The following is a 23,165-nucleotide window of genomic DNA, read 5'->3' on the forward strand; positions in this document are numbered from 1 at the left end:
TCTCCAGCTCTGATCCGGCCGGGCGCGACGGGCATTGCTCGTGCACATCCCTGTGCAGCCACTCCTTTGGAGTCTGTCTCCCTTTTAAGATCAGAAAGAAATACTAACATTGCCTTTTAGGACCGGGTTTTTTTTAATATAGAAAACATAGAGATCATTTGAGGGGTTAAGTCTCTCCTACAACCTCTTTGCTGGGGAATAAACCTCATCCTTCCCCAGCTCCCCTGGCTCTTCACCCTTTTGGACTCCCTCTGAGTTCAGCTTCACAGAGCTCTTCCAGGAGCCTGCCCTCAACAAAGCGTTGGGGTCTTTTCCCCGGAACTGGAGGTCTGGGTGGGAACCTGCCTGACATGGCTTCACTTGTGCTGAGGAAGCGGCTCATCCTCTGCTCCAAACCCTGCCGAGAGCCCGCTGGCCCTGGGGCTCGCTCACCCGCTGGCCCTGGGGCTCACTCAGCCACTGCACTGGCGTAAGCAGCTGCCGCTGTGCTCTCCCCGGTCAGGCAGCCTCGCATGCAACAGGCACATCTGTTGTCAGCTCAGCAGGCAGGAGAGATATAGCTAAAAATCCTGACTGCCCCTCCCTTCAGGCAGAAAGCCCAGTGCCTTCCTGCCCCTCCAAGGAGCGTGCAAGCGCGAAGGTGCGGGCAGAGAGCTGCCACCGCCGTGTCCCCAGCCGTGAGCCACGCTGCCTGCGGGAGGGACTCGCTGGGCCGCATGCAGCTTGCTGTTTTGCCCGAAACCCCTCCACTGCTGTTGCTCTGTTTGGTTTCTTACACAGCCAGACTATTAAGCCTCTGTCAGTGGGCTTTCAGCAGGGGTTCGGTTTGCTTCCGAAATAATTCCCATGCTGGTTTGTTAGTGGCTTCCTAAATCCTCCATCTCAAGCTTGAAAGCATTCTCATCCCACTGGCTTACGAAATAATGATGTAATAATATTTTTCATTAGGGTCACATCAACCAAGGTGCACTGTTGGTCCCATTTTAAAACTACTCAAGCCACTCGTGTTTGTTGAGAAACAGTCATGAATGCAAAAGCCAAACCGAATGCATGAACGTACCCATGAAAATTTCCCCATAGAGGGCTACACTGGATCTCTGGACAGCACAAATCTGTGGCTTTACAGATGCTGATTTCATTTAAAAAACAGACCCCAAAGTCTAGCAAACTGAAATGCCTATTTTCTCAGCCTTTGCCTTAGCTTTGGTCCATGGCCCGTGGCAGGTACGTGCGCACAGCTGCTGCCAGCCAGCCCGGCGCTGGAGGGTGCCCAGCTCAGCCCAGCAGCGCAGTGAAGCCACCTTGGGCTGCTGGGCTGCTCAGGTACGACCTGGCCGCTCCGCTGCTGCTAACAGATGGAAGCTCACCTTCATCCCAAGGATTATCACTTGCCTGCTACAATAAAATCTCGCACAGCTGATGTGTGCAGCTTAACGCTAGCCACAAAGGTCTTGGCTGGCAAGAAGGGTCAGGTGGCTCCTTTGAACTCCAGAGAGGTTTTCCATCATGCCCGAGCACGCGTGTGGGTGCACACACTGCATGTATCAGTGCTATCTGCCGGGAGGGCAGCCGTCACCTCCTCCCGTCACTGAGATCCTCTGTCCCAGCGTTGCTTTTCAGCTGCAGCACGGATCAAGAGGGAGCAGGACCACAGGAGTGCCATTGCCTGAATTCGGGGCTTTCAGCCACAGAAAAGTCCTGAGTGGCCACGGATTTGTTCATGCAGCATTCCTTGGGAGCCAACAAATGCTCGGAGCCTCAAATACGAGTTGGCTTGAGTTGAGCTTTTAATGCATTTAAACGTCAAATCGCTCCCGAGCGAGCGATGATCATGTTTCCTGAGAGGAAGCAGGCAAAGGTCTCTGCACAAATTCTTTGTATCATCTAGCTACAGACCCCTTGGTGGTTGTGGTTAGCTGACTCAAAAAACACAAAAGCACCTGTGCAATTAAACCTTTAATTAATTAATAAGCACAATTAAAGATCCAGTAGAACCAAAACAATGGGCTTGTTTCTGGCCAAGATGAAGACTGCATCTCTGCCTATTAATTTCTCATTTACCTGCAGTTACAGTATTTCATTTTAAGCAGCTGGCTGCTCAGCCTCTGTTCAGGCACAATAGAGCATTTGTCACGTTCCTCTCCAAAGCTGCCGCTCAAGAAGTTGTTGGAATGTTTTTTTAAAAATACCTTTGTATTTGAAAACAAAGTATCTGCATTTTCGGTTGTAAGTAGTTTTATTTATGTAAGTTCCTCTTTCATTACAACCGAGCTGTGGTTATCCTCTAGGATTTGCTATTTGGAATTAAAAATGTGTCTATAAATGTAAAAAAGTCCCCAAACTACAGGAAATAAGGAGGGGGAAAAGTAGAAAGAAAAAAATAAAGTAATTCTAATAAGCTCTTCCAGGACAACTTTTCAGTGTTCTGTACATCTGGTGCTCCGAAAGCATGCTGCAGCTGCTTTGCTCGCCAGAGTTCTCCTGACTTCCCTCGTGCAAAGTGAGATTCAAATCCTGTTGATTCGATACGACATGATGCCTTATAAACATGCCCAGGGGGCAGAGCTCTGTGGTGAGCATCAGCATAATGTTGATTTAGACTCATTTGCAAGAGCTGGAGTTTCCAGCTTCACCTGCAGTCACTGTGAAAAACAACAAACAGTCACAGTAGGAGAACAACAAGGCGAGACAAACTTGAAATCAGTTTGTTGTTCATTTGGGGAAAAGCTTTGTTTCTTCTCTCCCTCAGAAGAGCTCTTGCTGGGAATGGAAAGCTGTCAAGAAAGCACGAAGAGATCAGCTTAGCAGCCCCCCTTGCACAGCTTTCACTGGCATGACAGGAGGATATGACATCTGCGATTTCCAGGCGCTCTATGACAGAGCATGCCAGTCACACTGAACAGGTCCCAGTCATCCCTGGAAGCCTTTCCACCGACAGACCCAGCCAGGAACCCTGATGTTCTCAGCTGCTCCATCTCAAAGCTTTACAGAAGTGGATCTGATGATACACATCTTAATTTCCCCCAGGATCCATTTCTCAAAGAATGCTTGTATGTATGTACTCACACAGGAGCTGCTGTTTGAAGTCCTTCTGTTCTCTTGGGGATGTGACCAGCAAGTAAAAAGTGATGTGAAATTCCTTCCTGCGCAGAAAGTTTGTATGTGCTGAAAGTACACTCATCACTAACTGCAGCGCAGCATTTCATAGGTATGTATGGAGAGTTGGTCAAAAGATGCAGTTGGTGCGAACACATCCCATGGCTTTCAGTCACCTAGGTCGGAAATCTGTCAGTGCAAACTCCTGCAGGGCTGACCTGGCCCAGGGATGGAGCTTCCACAACCTCTCCCGTTGCTTTAGATCACCCTCGGATGTGATAAATCAGTTTTTGGTGTTCCAACTTGTGTCTGTCACCTCCTGACTTTCCACTGTGTGCCACTGAGCCTGGCGCTGCTTCTTCTGTGCCCTCCCCTTAGGCAGCCATGGACAAGAAGGTCTCTCCCGTGCATTTCCTTTTCCAGGACAAAGAAACGCAGCTCAGAGCCTCAGCTAGCACACTCCAGCCCATGAACACTCAAAATCACAGAACAGACATTTTAGTGAAAAGCAAAGTACTCAATACCAAAAGTTTGGGTAGTAACATGCAAGTTTCCTTGAGCACTAGAAAACCGTAAGCCTGCAAGGAAAAGCAGGTGGCTACTCCTTTTGCTTTGCTGTCCTTTTCATATACCACCTACTAAGGGAAGTGCAAAGCACCCTGCAAAACCCACGCAGAATGTACAAAGTAACACAAGCTGCAGTGGAAGCTACCTGACTGCAGCAGGAGGGAATCTCCCAGAAGTACAAAAGCCAGAGAAAGCAGAGCAGAGGACAGAACAGTTCAGAACCATGGATACAAAGAAAATCCACCGCCGGCTAGTTTGAGTTTGCAAGTAGTGGGGTAGTAGTTGAGCAGATGGGAGATTTCCTGTTAATTGCTTCATGGAAGTCTGGAGGAAATACAGCACCTCATCATCCGAGGAGTCAAATGTAGATTCAAGTGTTAACGTGAAGGAGTTAAATAGATCCGTTAATTGTGCAATCATTCTGATACACTGTTACAAGCATCACTTCGCAAGAAGAGAGTCGCCTGCTGGAGAAAGCGGCTTTCAAACCAACATCAAAGAACCCTGAAGAGCCCTATCTTCCACATTTTCTAAAATCTTTTTTAAAGCTTCTTCCCTACATTGTGATGTTCCTGTAGGTATGGCACAAAACCTACTGCACACCAGCGGGATTTATCATAGCTTATCTATGGCTTTCAGGCACAGATGTGCGCACTGTAGCTCTCATGTAGCGTTCACAGTAAAATACATTGTTTTATAATAAGCTGTAGCATGGTAATTACTGGAATGAATTCTTTTGGTCCCTTGGTTCACGCTGGAATGAGATATTACTGACTTTGTGTGGAACACCAGAAGGCAGCCACCACATCAGCAGCTTTCCTTACCTCCCTAATTTCTGCAGAAGTTCCAAAACTGTTGTGAAAAGACACAGCAAATCATCTTCTTACCATCTCTCCATAGCTAAACTCCAAGGGGTTTACAGTAATGAGAAAAACAGAAGATATGGTGTATATACTTCTTGTTTACTCTTAAGACTGCAAGAACGTGTAAATTCTTGCTACAGCTGCTTCATAAACTTTCAAGGCATTCGCCTTCTGTGCCCTGCCTCCAGCTGGCCTGTGCTGCAGCAGACATTCTCATTTTCTGAGATGCTCCTTTTCCCTTCCAACTAATTACGTATAGTAAGTCTTTGCTGCATTTCTCTCGCTGTATTTAATAGCCACGGTAACGTTCTGAGAGCAGACTTATTTTTAAGGATAAGCTTATTGAAGTTTGCCTATGCATTTTATATTCTATTTGATAAATCCTCAAAGAAACAATGCAATTGCCTTAGAATTCAGTTTAAGCTTTTTTTTTTTTTTCTTCCCAAAAGTTCTACTTTTTGGAATCCTCATTTAATGACAACAAACCAAAACAGGGAAGTGAGATCACTCCGTTATGACAGACCCAAGATTTCCTTTAGTACAAGGCAGAAGCGCTTATGTTAGAATGGACAGACAACTTAGCACTGACATTGTGTATGACAAAAATCCCGTTACCATGAGTGCACACTCTGCAAAGGGAGCAGGAAGTATTTAAGGTGCTTCGAAAACAAACAGAACAGGTAGTACATGACGGAAGTTCCCAGAACAACAAACCCAGTCTAAACCCCTTCAGTCTACATGAGGTAGGTTACTTCAGTAGGAACAGACAAAACAGGAGTCTAGAAGAGTTACAGCAACACTCACCCGTGTGTTTGCAAAGCAATAATTACAGTACGATGTATCTGAACCTTTCTGAAGCTAAAGCATTTGTAGGCTGCACTACGAAAATTCTCAAACAAGTATATTAACCTCACTTGGTCTTAACCAAGCGAGTCCTTGTCTCCTGGGACAAAAGGCTTGGAAGCTAACAATCAAATTAGTACTGAATGACCAGCACTGCTTTCGGACTGTGCCCGTCTGCCTTGAGGCTTCTTTTGTCTGATGTCAACATAAAGCAATTCTACCTGGGAAAGACAAATGGAAGTGCTGGTCACCAATAAAGCTTCTTAAAACTAGTTTCCCTCAGTTCCTTAAAACAGGCCTTCAGGGCTTGTTTGTTTTTTTTTTTTAAATGTTGTACTATCAAATCCTGCCAGCTACATAACTAAACCCATGCAAATAAAGTGCAACAGACTACTCTTAGCCATTATGTGATTAAGCATCTTTTAATATTTCTATTGACAAACATTGTAAGCATAACCAGAGTCAACAGTATATACTTGGGAGTCTGTCCGGTGACAGACTTGAGTCACTGAACTACTAGTTCAAGAACTACTGGCATTCTAATTCCATTTTCAGTGGAGCCATAGGGTGCTGAAATGATCACGGACTAGGATGTGTACTGATAGTGCCAAATTCTAATCAAGACCCATTGATTGTGCGTTAGTAGCCAAGGTAAACAGTTATTCCGTATCATACATAGAAAGCAACTGGTATTGAACAGACAAAAGGTTTGGTCAACAAACTAGTTTTGCTTTTAATAATCTTTTTGCTAATAACTCAATAGGCACAAGAGTACCAGTAAGCATATGAACTTTAAAATGCACAATTGCCACAGACAGTTGACTTGAATACAGTAATAGTGTTTGGTAGCAGACTTAGAGACGACTCTTAGATTCTTCCACTCTCACATGACTTTGTATTTCCTCATCACCTAGTCATGCACTGGAGAGGAATTCCACAGCAGTCTCCTTCTCTTCAGCTAACTCCTTTGCAGTCAGATCCATCTTCTCACGAGAAAAATCATTAATAGGAAGACCCTCAACAAACTTCCAGGTCTTGTCCTGTTTGAAAACAAACAAATAAAAAGCCATTCCCCATAAGAACAAGTTTCATTCGGTCTGCATGAAGGAAACTTTGCAGCATAAGAAATAAACTTTATGGCCTTAAAAGCCACATCAGGCAGAAGTTAGTTTTGTTTTCAGATAAAGAATGCAGCCGGCACCGCCTAGTCATGTCAGATTCTATTTGTCTATCAGTACTTGTTTGACAACCACTACAAAATGGTTAATAACGGTCCCCTCTGTGAAAGGCTGCTGAAGTCCCAGCAACTGCAGTCCCGTACCAAAAGCACTGCTGTTAACAAGCTCACACAACAGATTAGCTAGGTCTTGCAGAAGATGCCTCGATTGATACAGTCTAGTTACCTTGATCACAACAGGGAATGAATACAGCAAGTCTTCAGGTACACCGTAAGAATTGCCATCAGAAATTACTCCCATGGAAACAAATTCCCCCTGAAACCAGAAAAGTTAAATATACTTTTCACTGCTAGAAGAAAGCAAAATTTTAATCTTTTATATACTGCATCTCCTATGACACACTTTATTCCAGAAAAAGACCAGAAATTCTTCCTCTTCTGAACACACATACACACTTTGGGTCAAAGACACTGGCATGTAACAAAGCATTAGACAAACAAGCACTTACTCAAGAGCAACATCTTACCGCTGGAGTGCCAAACCAGATGTCCCTCACATGATCACAGATAGCTTTGGCAGCTGACATTGCACTGGACAGCTTCCTAGCTTTAATAACGGCTGCTCCACGTTGCTGAACAGTCTGCAATTAAGAAAAAAAGCCTCTAAATTGTAAAGCAGCAAAATCATGGTTTGGTCCAAACGCTGTCAGTAAACACCATGAGGAAAGACGGTCTTTTGTTAGTCAAGATACAGTTCTATCACCAAATGAACATGGCACACAATCCAGAAATACAGTCTAGGAGAGTTCTGCCAAGCCGGGAACATAAGGGAACATTTCAGAGGCTGGCTCGTTTCTCAGTACCTGCTTTACAGCTAGCAGGCCGCTGACTTCTCTCACACTAACCAGATGTTTCAAGCTTTTACCACCAAGACACTTCATGTATGTCAATACTAACGGATGCCTCAGAGCAACACTGGCAATTAAGGTTTTTTGCCGAACACCAATATTAACTGCTTGCTGGTCTCAATCTACAATATTTAATGCATAAAATTCATTTATTTCCTGAAGACAGTTGAACCTACCTCCCTATACTTACGTTTATATTTAGAAATTTTGTACTTAAGAATTGCACTTCTCAGAATTAGCATAGCTTCTTAAACCATACCTATTTTTTCTTTTGGTAAGTTTTGGTAAAGCTCTATGCCAACCGTACCCCAGTCTAGAAAGCAAGAATTATGGAATCTCCTGATCTCAGGCAAAACATTCTAGCACAGACCAGCATTACAATGTACCTAGAAGGCCAAAACAGTATCCTGCCTTGGCCACCTAAGATACAGCAGGATCAAAGACACAGACAGGTTTCTGCTTACACTCTGGCTCAGGAACTTCAGTTGCCAACACACAATCGTTTATTCTGCAGCAACAAGCATGTACTGGAATAAGCTATATCTAAAACCAAGACAAGACAGAGCACGGTCATATGACAAAACACACCCTCAGTACCAAAGATATGATACCTGGTTGTCAGCATGCCAGTAACACTGCAATACCAAGCCAAGTACAGCTACTTGGAGTCACGTTCGTCAAGAGCTTTGATAATCCTTGTTTCACTTCACACTGCGTTTAGGTTAGCCGGTGCTCTTGATCAATCAATACCATTATTTTGTTTTACTACCCTACATTATTATTTATTACCACCCTACATTAAGACATTTGCAGGTGTTTTCTAGGTATTTCAGATTACTTTTCAGAAAGGCTGCTGACAAGGTCATAGATTTAGGTCTGGAATGCATGTGTGCATGTGGCATGCGCATGCATGTGCAGGGCAAAGGTTACTGGGCCTTTTTTTGGTGGGTGGGGAGCTGCAAACAGAAGATCATCCTACTTCATCTACAAAGCTGCTAAAATAAGTTACCACAGTGAAATGTCAATGGTGCTTGTGTGTCAGATGAGAAACCATGACCAAACTCTTTTTTGTTGAATCATTTCAGCACTCCAAATGGATTTTTTTCCCAGTAGTATTTACATAAGTTTTCATAATGCCTTAAATTTTTCAAGAGCAAATAACTGATAGAGACAAGCTATCTGAGGATCACTTACTCTATTAAGACAGGAAAAGCTGCTTCACTAAGTCAGTTACATAGTTTACAATTTCATACAATGTTACAAGAAAGGGGAGACACAGAGTGACCATGGAAAAAAAATCCAAGAAGATCTTACCAGGATAAAGTCTCCCTTCAGCCAGCTGTCATCTTTTATAGCTTCATAAACTCCAACCTCCTTTCCTTTCACATTTACCTTCGCATGGTTAACATCTGGATATTGAGTGGAGGAGTGGTTGCCCCAGATGATGACATTCTTCACATCATTAGCAGTCACACCAAGTTTCAGAGCAATCTAATTGGAAATTAAAGATGGCCACTGTATTAATTTTAGCTTCTCAATTCAGAGGCTTCTTTGAAAGCACTGCTATTTAGCAGAGACAACAGAAAGCATTCTACTTTGAAGAGGCCCTTTTTACCTGAGATTTAGCTCTGTTGTGATCCAAACGAGTTAAGCAGCTGAAATTTTCCTTTGGTATTGACGGGGCTGACTTTGATGCAATCAGGCAGTTAGTATTTGCTGGATTCCCAACTACCACAACCTAAAACCAAAAAAGGAGAAGAGAAATGTGGAAAGATGAAGAAGCTGTTTCTGCGAAATAACTCCCTCAAGTTAAATACATGACTTTGCCTTCAAAGAAGCTATCAGAAAGTTAAGTTTTCTAAATCTCTTGGTTGTCTTCAACAATACTGTTTTATATGTGCATTGTTCATGGTCACCGAGTCTTCTATAAATGTACAGAAAAATATTTTCTAGCTAGGTATTTTCTTTATAATTTGATACTCAAACATGAAAGAGAATAAGACTTCTAGGGAGATCTGCACACTGACTCACAGCCTGGCTTCAAACCTCATGCAACTAGACCCAGGGAAAGCAAGATACACGCTAGTCAGCCCACAATGAATTCACCATCCCCTTTTAAATGCTTTCTAGACTGGATGCCACTGATTTATATAATAGCTTTATAATTAGGAAAGCCAGAACAGTTACTTATCTCAGTGTTCATAGGCAGTTAGAACTATAATATTGCCTGAACTTGGATCAATTTATTACTATGGAAAACTGATTTTTATTCATCCCTCATCTACTAATGTGTCTCAAATGATTAACGTCAAGCTCCATATACTCTCAGTCACACAAACTAATCTGCAAACCTCCCTTTGTATTTCCCCTTTTGAAATTGAGTTCAGTAAATTTTCCATTACTCTGCAATAGTTACATTGATAGTTTTTATTCCAACTGTATAAAGAAGCAAACAAGTCTTTAGAAGCAGTAGGAAGTTCATCAGCAGAGGAAGTAGACATTAAAAAGTCAGTTACAAAGCACAGTTGGAGTCTGGGTCTGAGATTAAGAGCAGTAGGAGAGCAGCCACATGATCCCATTAACTGTGCTGAAGGAATCTGAGAGAGAACAATTAAAAGCTTCCAATGCTCCAAAGACCAAGACACAAATAACCTAAATAAAGCCGATTCTTTGTGCAACTGTAATTCTATATTGATACTGAAGTTAAGGGTCATTATGTTAAAGTCACAGATGGATATGAAGTAGGCAGCTGCACATAGATAATTTAGTTACCCCAGAGAAGAGAGATAACGAGCAGAAGACTGCTTTCTCTTCTTTTATATGGATTTGTGTATTTATTTCTTTTTAGAACTGGTGGTAACCAGTTCAAAGTATGTGCGGAATACAGCAATACAATGTAAAACCTACCTTTTTCACCAAATAAATTATGGACTAAGTCATCTACCTATTTAACATACTATGTCTCATTTAACCTTCACTGTGGTCTGTTTTCCAGGGCTTCAGGAAGGGAATGCCTGTACTGTATAGGCTCCTGCTTGCGCAACATTGTTTTACGATGTATTTAGAACTCTACATAACTCAGAGTTAATTTTTTAAATTCAGTTTCTATATTCACCTTGACAGTCTTTTTGGCATACTTGTCCAAAGCTGCACCTTGAGACTTGAAAATTTTCACATTTGCTTTGAGTAAATCCTTCCTCTCCATGCCCTCTCTCCTTGGCATGGAGCCAACCAGAATTGCTATGTCAAGGTCTTTGAATGCAACTTCCTCCTTGTCTGTTGGAATGACCTCTGAAAAAAGGAAAGGAGGAAAATAAATATCTATGTAAGATAAATACTCATGGCAAAGTGTTAACAGGAATATTCTTTGGTTCATGAATAGTATATAGTCTGATCTGACAACACAACCACCTTCCCCTTCCAAAAATACAAGTATGGTTATTTGGCCCTAACTCCACAGATTGAATACTTGCCAGTAAACTGTTTATATATACAAATATTTACCTAAATCTTTAGATACGAATTCTAAAAACACAGGAAAAAATCTATGTAAAAAGATAGCTTTTGCCTGTCTCTCTCTAAATATATATACACACCTAGCTACATATGCTGTTCCTCACTTGTACAAAAAATTTTCAGTGGCAGGGACGAACACAAATGAAGTTTTCCTCTCCCTTTGACCATTCAAGCAGAAGGTCGTTTGATTTGTACGAGAGTCGGTAGCTACATGCCTGATTTTTTTGTTTGTTTGTTTTTTTAAAGTACTGTAATAATGACAGTAGCATTTAGTTGCTCCTTTTCTTCTGTTTGTTTAAACTATCGGAACTTGTTTACATGACTTGATGAGCGATTTTTCAATTTGTGTCTTTACGCAAAAGATATTTCTAAAGACTAGATTATTTTTTTTTAACTCAATAAAAGTATCTAATCATTCAATGTTATTCCACTAGGCCAAAATACAATGCATAAACGCACAAGTATCCAACAACTTGTTGTGCATGCTGACAACGCAGGATTGGATGATACCAGCCAAAACCCCAGTTATCTGCATAGTCAATTCCTTACACAAAAACCGATTTGATGGCATTCTTCCTCGCTTACAGCCTAAGTTAAATTAACTTATCTTCCACAAAATATAAAACTGAGAAAGGATCATTATCATTTTCTTCTGCTTAACTTCCTGCCAGGTACAGGAACTCAAAAATGCAATAGTTGTGCTATAGAATCTTGTAGGTGTAAGAAAAATTTCTTTTGGCCACCTCTCAGCAGCGGTAGAGCACAGTCCTGCAGCTCCATCACTACACCTTCCAGTACAGTCATCATGGGGGTGATATCCAGCAGCACAAGAATAAGAGGCTGTAAAGAAAGAAATGGTTTAGTGCAAGATGGGCATGATCTGTTTTGAAAATGAATTTGTCTTGTTATCTGCTAGAAACTGCTGTCTTATGCAAGCCTTAAATCCATTTACAGAAAACTGAGAAACTTCAGCATGCCCAACAACTGAAAGCTTGTGTTAACAAAGCAGGACTCCATTTTCCCCACTTACAAAGAACAGATTACTTGCACATTGGTAAGCCACTCTGAGTGTCTACAAGGAAACAAGTCTCAGGGACTGCAGTTCTAACATTAGCTTATTCATTACAGCGAAGAGAGGCAGGTGATAATTCAACATAAGAGCTACCTGTTCTTTGCCGAAGACATCTCCCTTGGCAATGCTGTAGAGCAGCGAGTAAGCAATCTGCCCAGCAGCTCCAGTCACCAGGACTCTGATAGGCTCACCCTGCAAGAAAATTAGAGGCTTACCCACAGCTACACAGTGCAGGCTCACACCATCTGACAGTGGTAAAAATTAAGTTACTACAGAAAGAACGTTACGATTATTTAACCTGGATGAAAGCTTGTGCTTAAATGTGGATCAGGCCCAGCTCCTGGGATCATACTTCTGTTCTGCTAGAACCACCAGAAATTCCTCTACTTGCCTTTACAGAAACAGAGCACACTTGCAAAAATATCCTTATGCATTGCTCCTGGAAAAGCTTCCAAAATGCCAGGAATAAAATGTATTTGAAAAACTTTTTGTTCCTTTTAACAACGCTGCCCTTTTAACATAAGACGTTACAACACGTAGCACCCACTCATTACATTACCCGTCCACACTTCAAATTTACTACAGAAGTTTTATGTGCTGTGACACTTTATCAATTTTCAGATTCTTTCAATTTTGAGGGCTGTTTCCATTAAGCATTTTGAATGCTTACTTGCAACCAAAGACTTAGTGAACGCCAGGAACCAAGGAATCTAGTGGACTTAAAACTACTGCCTCACTTAACTGCTAGGTAGCAATTTAACAAATCCACAGACAAAAGCTACATTATGGACAAATACAGACACTAATATCCATAATACAACTGTCCATTGTCAAACTGACCCAAAACTCCAAAAGACTGGGAGAAAACTGCCAAGACGTTGCCAATTGCAAATGGGGAGGGGGAAACAGCTTAGCTTACAGCAAGAGTCCATTTTGTTAAGCAGAACCAGGACTTGGAAAGATTACTTAATATTGAAAACATACAGCTGAGAGAGTTGGGGTTGTTCAGCCTGGGGAAGAGAAGGCTCCAAGGAGACCTTATTGCGGCTTTTCAGTACTTAAAGGGGGCTCAAAAGATGGGGACAGACCTTTTAGTAGGGCCTGTAGTGATAAGACAAGGGGTAATGGTCGTAAACTAAAGGAGGGTCGATTCAGACTAGATACAAGGAAGATGTTTTTTACAATGTGGGCAGCGAAACACTGGCAGAGGTTGCCCAGAGGGGCTGGAGATGCCCCATCCCTGGAAACACTCCAGGCCAGGTTGGAGGGGGCTCTGAGCAACCTGGCCCAGTTGCAGATGTCCCTGCTCACTGCAGGGGGCTGGACTGGACGACCTTTAAAGGTCCCTTCCAACCCAAACCGTTCTATGATTCCATGAAAAGGGAAAACGTGCCAAAAGACATTCGTAACCTAGTATTTTGTAAGCCTGGTTTTTAAATCTCCCTGTTTTCCCTAGAGGCAACAGGGCTGGGGCAGATTGTGCTAGGACAGGAACAAGCAGACTCTGACCAGCCTGCTGGAATGCCATGCCTGCTTTTTCAAATAATTAAAAGATGATCATTTGAGTTATGGACAAAACACTTTCCACATTCAATTATGTCTGAAGTGATTTAATTGCATACTGAGCTACATCATGAAGAGTGTAGCTTGCAGAGCAAAGGCAGGCATTTCACCTGGTGCTGGCGAGGCTGCCACTGGAAGACAGTGCAGCTTTGGGACCCCGAGTTCCTGTCCTCTAAGGTCAGGCTGAGGGCACGGGACATAGCCTGGAAAGGCAGAGGATAGGCGTGATGTAACAGCAGCCCACTACAACTTCAAGGAACGTTACAAAAATAACACTGCCAAACACCTCTCAGTAGTGGCAGATGGCAGAACAGGGGCCAACAGATAGAAATCAAGAGAAAAATGCTTGATTAGGGTGGTATGGCTGCATTGGAACAGGGTACCGAGACAGCCTGTGCAACCTTCATCACTGGTGTTTTCAAGACCCAGATGAAAAAAACATGTATGACATTATAGAGCAGCATCAAAAGTCAAAAAGTGAACAACCTCCAGACTCGGTGCAAGAAAGAGGTCAGACTGGATGACCTCTAGAGATCCTTTCCAACCAACGTTCTTGTCACTGATATTTATAGGAAAACCATTTTGGGATTTGAGTGTATTCTCTCTGCAGAAGTGACCAGCCAAATACAGCTGCACCAAGCTAACATTAGGTAATTATAAAAATGAGGCCACCTACCCCATTTTACCACATACTAGATAAAATGAGAGTGTTAAGTGATGGAAGTTAAACTACTGAACTTGCAAATTTAGACCTCAACACAATTCTGCCTTCATTATGGGAATGATTCTTTAAACATTTGGCTAAATGGCTACCCATTACAGTGTTGAACTGCATTATTTTATTTTGAACCTGTCCTACTACAAGTCTCATTGCTCAAACCTCATCAAAACTCCACAAGGAAGTGGAAGGAGAGCAGACAATAGATTCTTGCTGGTTTAAATCTCAAAACTAGTTTTGTTACATTATTCCCAATTAGTGAAGTTGTAGCCTACAAATGTACATAATGTACAAGTGATGACAGACAGCACCATTAAGATGCATATCAGATTTTCAAGCGAACTTTTCAGCATGGTTTTAAGGAGAATCTACATTTTATTTACACAAAGGGAACAATGGACACTTTTAAGGTAGTTAATCATATTAGTTAGGAAAATAAATGCTGAAAAATTACTGTGCTGTAAAACATTGGCCTGGCAAAATCCCTTATCAGCAGCATATAAAAAGTGACCCTATGCTAAACATTCTACTCCAGTACTCACACAGCTTAACAGTGGAACACATTTTCTTTGCATTACATGGTATCTGAAATCAATGGTGAATTGATTTCTGGATTTCTAGTGAACGGAACAGGTATTTTTAGAAGTTAGGCTCCTTCTCCTTTGCACCCTGTGAGCCAGTCTAAAGTACTGTCACAAAAGGGGGAAAGTCAACAAGAATTTTTCCCACTATATGCACTTTATATGCTAATCTGATTTAAACATTAAAAATGTTGATCTATTGACCAGTGTGATGCTATTTAGCATAACAAAAGCAGAGGGAAGGAGCAGAAGATAAAAAGGCAAGAGGTAGGACTATTTTGGAGGTTTGGTGGTTTTTTGCTGGTTGGTTTGGTGGTTTTTTTTCCCTGTTTCATTGGTTGTTTTTTTTACTGAAACAGACTTAACATTTTGCCTTAAAATAAAAATCCTTCAGTCATGACCCAGCTCCACCATCTCTTAAGTAATTTCGCTTATTACCACCCTTCCTGTTCTCACCCCATTTTGGGCTGGAGGAGGGAGGAATATAAAGTGAGTATAAAGTTTTATATAAATAAAAATAAAGTGAGAAGTACTGCCCACTTGTTTTTTTCCTTTCCTAACTTCTAGTACATTGGATTCACATACAAGGTTTCCCCAACCCCCCCCCTGCCCCTGCAGCGATTGTACAAAGAAACTTTCATGCCCTCTCTTGATTCTAGAAGCTAGATTAACAAGCAAAAAATGTTGTGCTTCTTACAAAATATAGTTAACTCTCCCCAGAAATCTTACGTTGCATATAAAAATCAGTATCATTGAACACCTGAGGCTATTTTTGGAGGATGTATGTTTAAGAGAAATGAGTAGCTCCGCAATGCAAGTTGTAGGCTCCACACATTCATGTTCGGGTACTTTAATCCGTGACTTGGCCTCCTGCACTGGACTTCGATAAGAATATTTTCATGCTGTGGTAACTACAGAGGTGACCTTTACTCACTCTCAGGTATTCAAGAACTAGAGGACAAATTAAACGACATCTAACTGAACTATTTAGTTCCAAAGCCCTCACCAGCTGATGTATAGTTAAACATTTTAGGAAAATGAAAGAGTAGTAAAGATAATGGTAAAAGTGAGAAAAAAAATCCCACTGAACATTGCATCCCCAGATACCCTCCTCCCTCTAATTCAGCAAACATTTAGGATATTCCTCCCCCTCCTAAATTATCACAGGTAGAAGTAACACTTCCAGTATCAAATGAGGAAGCTGTGGGCTTAATGCCCTCCCCCTGCACTCACTTTGGCTCCAAAACTCAGTGCCTAAATTATTTCTGCAATTACTGCTGATAGCAGCAGGTCTAAAATAATAGTACCATACATCAAAATAGCACTACACTGCAAAATCGATTCAGGAGGTTACAAAGGTAAGTAAAAGACTAATATTAAATAACTCTCAATCTATCAAATACAGTAATAAGAAAATGATGCCCTGTCTACACAAGTGACGGACTTTGCATTACTAATTACAGTTATAAAAGACCTCTATAAACATGACTGCTATAAACTTGTCTGTAAAATACCATCAACTGAATGTTACTCCTGAAGGTTAAATCCAACTAAGTTATCCCACCTTTATTGACAAGAATGATTTAAGCATTATATTAAAATCTACCTTTTCAAAAGTTTAGACTCCCCCTAACAAACCTTCCCTTTGCTCTTAAAGAAGAGATGCAATGATAATAATTTATTTGGAAATGTGTTAAGAGTTGGCAAGACTTGCTGCGCATGTTAGCAACCCCAGCAGCGCTGTGGTTCATAGACTGAATTTCAAAGGAATTCTTTCCTCAAGAGATGACCTTGAGACAGGTGCCCTTAAAAACTTTTTCCATTTCATTTAGCTAATAGTGGTTGCATCAGTAGAGAGATGATTTTATTTCAGAAGTTTAAAGCTTCTGCCCAACACCAAATGGATAATTAGAATAATGAATGTCAGATAAGAACAGTGATATTCTGAAAACTGGACATCAAAGTCAGTTTCAACCAGCTGTTCTTTTGGACACCAACAAATTCATAGCAGTCAATGTTTTGAAAGCTCAAGCGTGAACTAAAACTTGCCGTCTTGCAGTCACTCCTGAGAATCCACATTCTGAATGGAAAGAATGGAAAAGTAGGCTCAATAAGGTTTACAGACTAGTCTTTTTTTAGGGCATAGCTGAAATAATAAATCTGGTTTCAGAGCACACAGCATCTTTTCTATAGCAAAGCAGTAAGGAAAGTATTAAGTGTAGAAAAACAGGGAGATGTTCATGGTTATAAAGGAAAGCAAGGTCTCTGTGCAAGTTTGTGTGTGTGCATATGTATCCGTACAATGCCACAGAAAAGCCAAGCACTGCACTGTGTAAGCACAGGGCAGAGCTGGAAGGGCACCTTGCCCATCGGGAGAGCCCAGCCAAACAGCCGGGTTTCTGACAGCACTGCACCCCAACCCTTAGCACCCCAGCAAGTTAAGGAGCAGGCATCCCCATCTTCTCGAATGCGGCGCCGCCAGCCAGGAGGCTTGCAGGAGAAGGTGCGATGGAAGGACTGGGGGCCAGCACCAGGCCGGGGCCAGCACCAGCACCAGGCCGGGGCCAGCCCAGCGGACCCACCAGCCGGCCCCCCCGCACGCCGGTGAAGAGCAGGCAGGACCGACGCCGGCCGGCACTGCGGGGGCCCGCGCCAACCCCTAGCTCTCCGGGCTGGAAGGTCACCCCGGCGCGGCCTCCGCGGGGGCTGAGGCGAGCCCCACGAAACCCCCACTGCCCAGCACACCGTCAGGCCACCCCACGGGGCTTGCGGAGGCACCGCGGGCCGCCCGGCAGCAGGAGGCGGCGGGGGGAGGCGAGCCGGCGCCATTTCGCGGCCACTCCCGCCCGACGGGAGCCCCCTGCCCCAACCGCCCCGGTGACAGGGCGCAGCGCGCCATCGCCTCGCCCCAACCGCCACCCGAAGGAAGGGCCGCCGGCTGGGGGAGCGGTACCGACCATAGCTAAGAGGAGCGGCGGGTCCGGCAGCCTCGAGGTCACCTCTACAGCACGACTGCAGCCGCGGCAGCCCTGCGCTAAGGTACCGCGGCGGGGCGGGACGCGCCGGCCCTACGCGGCCTCCTGGGGGCTGTAGTCGCGACTCCGCTGCCCGTCGCAGCCTGGCTCTCGGCAAGAACTACAACTCCCAGCGTGCCCCGCGGCAGCGCCCCTCGCCCCCGGACGCCATTGGTGCGTTAGCAGCGGTGACCCGCCTCACTTATTGTCCCATTCGTTAAAGGCTGCGGGCAGCGCTGTGGACAGCTGCGAGGGGGTGCTGTCTGCGGCGCGCATGTGCCTGTAGCAGTAATGGCGCGGGAGAGAGTGCGGCGGTGCGCGTGCGTCTCCCCGCCCTTCAGTGCCCGGCGCATGCGCGTCAGCGGTTGCTAGGTGACGGTCGGGCGCGGGAAGCGGCGTGCGGGCGGCTGAGGCGCGTGCGGGGCCGTCCCGTCCCCGTCCCCTCGGAGCGCTCGGTGGGTTCGCTGCGCTGGGGTGGGCACGCCTGCGGGGCCGGGGTCTTTCCGCAGGCTCTCAGCCCCCCTAAGCCTGGCATAGCGGCCGCTGGGGCAGCGCCCGCTGCCTGAGGGGCCTGGCTGGCGGGCGGGGGGCGCGGGCAGGGAGCTCCCCTCAGGCCGAGCCCGGGCGCGGTGTGGGCGGGCATGGCTCTGGCGTTCCCGGTGCCGCAGCCCCCTGCCTGGCTCCCCGCGGGGCGCTGCCGCAGCTGCCCGGCTCGGGACGCCGCCGCCGGCTCTCGGGCGGGTTCCTCCTGGCGTGCTTCCCGCTCCCCCGGGCCCTGCTTGCGGCCCGCCGGGGGAAGGTGCGCGTCTGTGCTGCTTACGGAGCCCTGACAGCTTGTGCTGGGCCGTTTCCTTCTATTTACCTGCAGTAGGGAGAACTGCGAGTTTGCCTGTGCTGTTCTGCCGCTAAAACAACGCGGCTTAAAATAGTGATCTGTCGTCCAAAAATAAAACTGTTCATTTAGTTGCATTTTGGATTGCTGGCTGAAGTAAACTCTTCCTGCCTCTGCCTGAAGTGAGGCTGATGGTAGCATAAATACTTCAGCAAAAAAACCCAGATCCTTGAACTGCAGTAAAAAGCTCTTGGATGGCACAGCTGATGATTTCCTCTCCCCACCCCCCCTCAGATCCTGACAGGGTTCCTTATTGGGCAGATTCTGTAACTTAGTTCTAAGTCCTTAATGAAGTCTCACTTCTCAGAATATTTTCCTGCAGGATTAGTTGTAAATCTTACTCTAGTCCTTATAGTTGATTGGTTTTGTGGGTTTTTTTTTTAAACAATGTAAACAGCATGTGTGCTTACACAATTTCTTTTGCAGTCCTCAGACAGAAATAAGAACTTAGTCCTTAGGGCAGTGAGTGTAAAATGTAAATATTTATGCATGTCATGTAGAGTGTTCTCATTTTGGGGAGCTGTGTGGTTATTTGTGCTCATGCCGCAACACAAAACTTCTGTGGCTTGAACAGGTTTTTAGCTGAACCTCTGACAGCCTCTGCAATACAGAAAACTGCAGTGTCAGAATTAAAAAGGTACAGTCATACTTAACTTATTTTAAATGTTGAGCTATACTGATTTATATCAGTTACTACCCATACATTTTTAATATGAATGAAGACTCTGCTTAAGTTTCCTTCTGGGGATGAATTGAAAAGCCAGATAGCTGCAAGCAAAGCTGAGGTCTGGCTTGCTGTGAAAGGTAGAGAAGCTTAGTAAGTCGAAGGGAGCTTGTTTTCCAGTCAGGTTGTCCCAGAGCATCCCAAAATGCTTTAATGCTGGTGACTTTAACCTTTTTAACACACAGATATTGTACAGATTTTGTTAACACTATTTAAGTTTATTTAAGATTGAAATGTACACAAAACGTGATGTGGACCCTCATAAGGTTAATTTCCACTCGGCATAATCAGTTCAGTTTAAATTGATTCCTTATCAATTTTCAGCTAAATCAATGTTGGCATGCTGTAAACTGGTTTGTGTGTGTCAGCATAGCAGATTGTATTGGTTTAGTGGATTTCAGTTAAGCTAATCAAACTTTCTTCGGTGGGTATGGCTTCATTTTCATTCTCGGTCCTTTTTTGCCCAGGCTTGTGGTCCTCGAGTTATTTATTGTTGGAGATAACAACATATCTTCTGTTGAAAGGGATTTGTAATGAATAGGGTGGAAAGCCATGTGTAAATGATCTTGTTTGTCAGAGTATATCAGTTTATTTTAAATCTGTTCCTAGTATAATTAGTCCAAGATAGTTACATTTGTTTAAGACTGACTGCAGTCTTTTATGCTGATTTAACTAAAGATATCATAAAGTTTCACCTTTTATGAATGTGGTGTAATTGGTAAAGTTACCGCAACTTAGCAATTCTACTATTTCCTACTTGGCTTAAATTTTGTTTCCACTTGTTAAGCTTTAATATTTTGCAAGCAAAATGTAAATTCATGAAAACAAATAAGAGATGCTTTTGTCTCCACACCTGTTTTTAACAGCTCCTTTTCCTGGGGTTCTTTAGTTTTTAAAATATGTCCTTTGCTTCTGGATAGAAACCTTTCTGGTGTTGTAGGAAGTGTGGGTGCTTGGTAGTGTTTCTCGAGCTGCTAAATCATGTTACTGTCTTCAGACTGTTGTCAATGTAGGAATGTATAAACATCCAGTGTTGGAGTTTCTGCAACCCAGACTTCCAAATCTTCTTCCAGCTTCACTTTGTCTTCAAGAAGTATGCAGTATTTGAATAACTTTTGCTGATTTATTAGTCTTACCACCTTTTCAAAGTTTTGGATGTTTTAATTCTAAATTTAATGCTCTTTTTCCTGTCAGCTCTGTCACAGTATTCAGATTTCCTCTGCTTTGTTATTGCCTCATTGTTTTCTTGCTTGCTTTTGCATCTTCTATTACCAATGTCTTTAAATTTTTTTATTAGTGTTATATTATTATGTGTCTTTCGTGTAGTGCTTTAAGCCAAAGACTTGCGTAAATGGAAATGTATTACGTGCGAAGGAAGTAATAGAAATTTAGTGTGCATGTGGATTGAGTGCTCAGCTAATTCTTGAAATACACTTTATAATTTTTGCACTCAAAAGATACTAAATTGGAAATTGGTGTAATTAAACAACACACTTAATAGCCAAGATGTTTTAATGTAATTTTACAGGGATTGAATATTATTTTTCAAGGCAACGAGTAGTTTTGAAGGGTAGTTTGCCAGAATTCTCTTATTTTTTTTAATATTTTAAAATTAATTATTCTCTGTTAACAGCTGGCTGTGTTCTTTAACTGTATTTTGGATGGGATTTTCTTTTTCTTCATTGCCATCTATAGAAATTGATGAATTTTTTTAGGTAAGTTTTTACACTTAATTTTCAATAATTTCTGAAGTTATCTTTTTATCATCTCCATATATAATACAGTTTCTCTTTTATCTCATGTTTATTTAGAATTTGTAATACAAAAACATGTTTCTTGTAGCTAAGTCTGTGTGATATAAGTAATGTTTAAAATGGTTATGATAAAAACCCCTATATAATTGATGGTTTCAGTGCTAGAAATAATAGTAGAACTGAAACAGTTTTGGAAGCCTCTTTTGGGTTATGATTCACGGGAATACTAATAAGGGATTTTTCAGAAGTAAAGCATTAAAAAAAATACTGAAATGGGATTAAGAGGATCAAAAGCTATTTTTGAAAGTATGTGAAAAATCTGTAATAGAGTTTTAAAAAGATAATGTAGATAAAAGGAAGAACAATTGAAATCTTAGTTTAGAAAATGAAAATAGATATGTTTTCATTAAGAATTTTTAGACATGGTTTATTTTTTGTATTCCTAGTATTAATGTCCAAAACTAATTTTTCACTGTTCATTTCTAGACTTCAGTTATGTGATACTGCATAAATATTAAATGGTATGAAAAAACTGATGTATCTAGAAATTTTGCTTATGATTCTGACTTTTTTCTTTTTTTTTCTCCTGTGGCTCAAAACTTCCTTTCTTAAAGAGAAACTTTACCCCCTGTGGAACTGTTTTCATTTTATCCTGTGGTTTCGTTTTTACTTAAGAGTGTCATTGAGGTTTTACGTAATTAGGAGTAATTAATAATTCATTAATTGATTTATACAACCTTTAATAAGTTTTTAATAGGTAGATAGGATGCCATAAAACATTCTGTCTGCATGTGCCTACTGACTATGAAGAACAACTAATGATATACAGCATGTTTGTAATATGTATTGGTAATCTTGAACTGTTCAATAGTCGAATCTTAATAAAAACTGTAACCAGAATGTTCTTTTTTGTTTCTTATTTCTAAGTAGGCTAATAGTACAAACAGCTATTGTACATTTGACAGAGGACACTGTAACAGTTAAGGCCTCTTTGCTGTCTGCGCGCTGGGAGATCCAAGGTGGCTGTTCTGGTGATGGGTAGGCCTCTGGTGCCTGGAGTGTAGTTCAGGTATTGCAGGGCTCTGTCACTGTCTAGGGCATATGGTGGCACAGTGGCTTGATAATGGCAACCCTGTTGTAGACAAAGTTGAGACCCTAAAGATCTATCAACGTCTACCATCTGTGAACCATTGATGGAGGAAAGAATTCTTCTCACAGTTCTTACAAGTATACAGGGTATAGAGAGTCCCTGTAAAAAAAACAACCAAACAAAAAAAAAAACCCAACAACAAATCCCTCAACCAAAACGCACAGACACACGCACAAAAACTTTGATATAGTCACAATAAGATCAGTAAAGTTGATCTCCAAATTATTACAAAGAGAACAGAAGAATTGTGGTATATGAGAAAGTCTTAATGGATTCTCTTTTACCTTAACACAGGTCTATCTTTTTTTTTCTTGGTTGAACACACACTTTGTGACAGCAGTGTGTGGATTTTCTACTTGCTAATGGCGATGTGTGGAGGAGATTGATTGTGACTTGTAACTTCTGAGTGATTTAGGTGCTTCTTCCCATGGTAGGTGAACTGAGGTGGTAGAGGCTTTGCTGCACACCCTTGGGAGATGGAGAATGGAGAGAAGGAAGAAGTGAAAGCATCCTGTTTGCAAATAGCAGCATGGCATGAGTGCAACAGAAAGTGCCGTTCTGTCTTTGCCTGTTCTGCTATGTGGGTTTCCAGACTATAGAACCTACATGTACATCTGTGATGAAAACTGCCACTCCATCACAGATTTACGTAGTTAACTATTTGAAACACTTGCCTTAAGAGGCATCTAAAGATTATTCCCCCCACCCTCCCATGCAGACTGTATAA

At 42.5% G+C, this 23,165-nt stretch overlaps 1 protein-coding gene and 1 long non-coding RNA gene across 2 annotated transcripts; one reads left to right on the top strand and one right to left on the bottom strand.

Moving 5' to 3' along the window:
- Nucleotides 1-6,077: 6,077 nt before the first annotated feature.
- On the bottom strand, nucleotides 6,078-18,018 carry MDH1 (malate dehydrogenase 1). Its single transcript, XM_055714456.1, has 9 exons — nucleotides 17,862-18,018; nucleotides 12,136-12,234; nucleotides 11,714-11,810; nucleotides 10,570-10,745; nucleotides 9,070-9,192; nucleotides 8,769-8,945; nucleotides 7,074-7,187; nucleotides 6,773-6,862; nucleotides 6,078-6,409 (listed from the first exon to the last, which is right to left on the bottom strand). The coding sequence occupies exons 1-9, from the start codon at nucleotides 17,862-17,864 to the stop codon at nucleotides 6,284-6,286; spliced, it is 1,005 nt and encodes a 334-aa protein (XP_055570431.1). The 5' UTR covers nucleotides 17,865-18,018; the 3' UTR covers nucleotides 6,078-6,283.
- A 260-nt stretch (nucleotides 18,019-18,278) lies between these two features.
- Nucleotides 18,279-22,188, top strand: LOC129736389 (uncharacterized). The gene is made up of 2 exons (XR_008732914.1): nucleotides 18,279-18,373; nucleotides 21,168-22,188. It is a non-coding gene; the product is annotated as an uncharacterized LOC129736389 (long non-coding RNA).
- Nucleotides 22,189-23,165: the final 977 nt, after the last annotated feature.

Source organism: Falco cherrug, chromosome 6, assembly GCF_023634085.1.
Source record: "Falco cherrug isolate bFalChe1 chromosome 6, bFalChe1.pri, whole genome shotgun sequence".
Taxonomy (NCBI): domain Eukaryota; kingdom Metazoa; phylum Chordata; class Aves; order Falconiformes; family Falconidae; genus Falco; species Falco cherrug.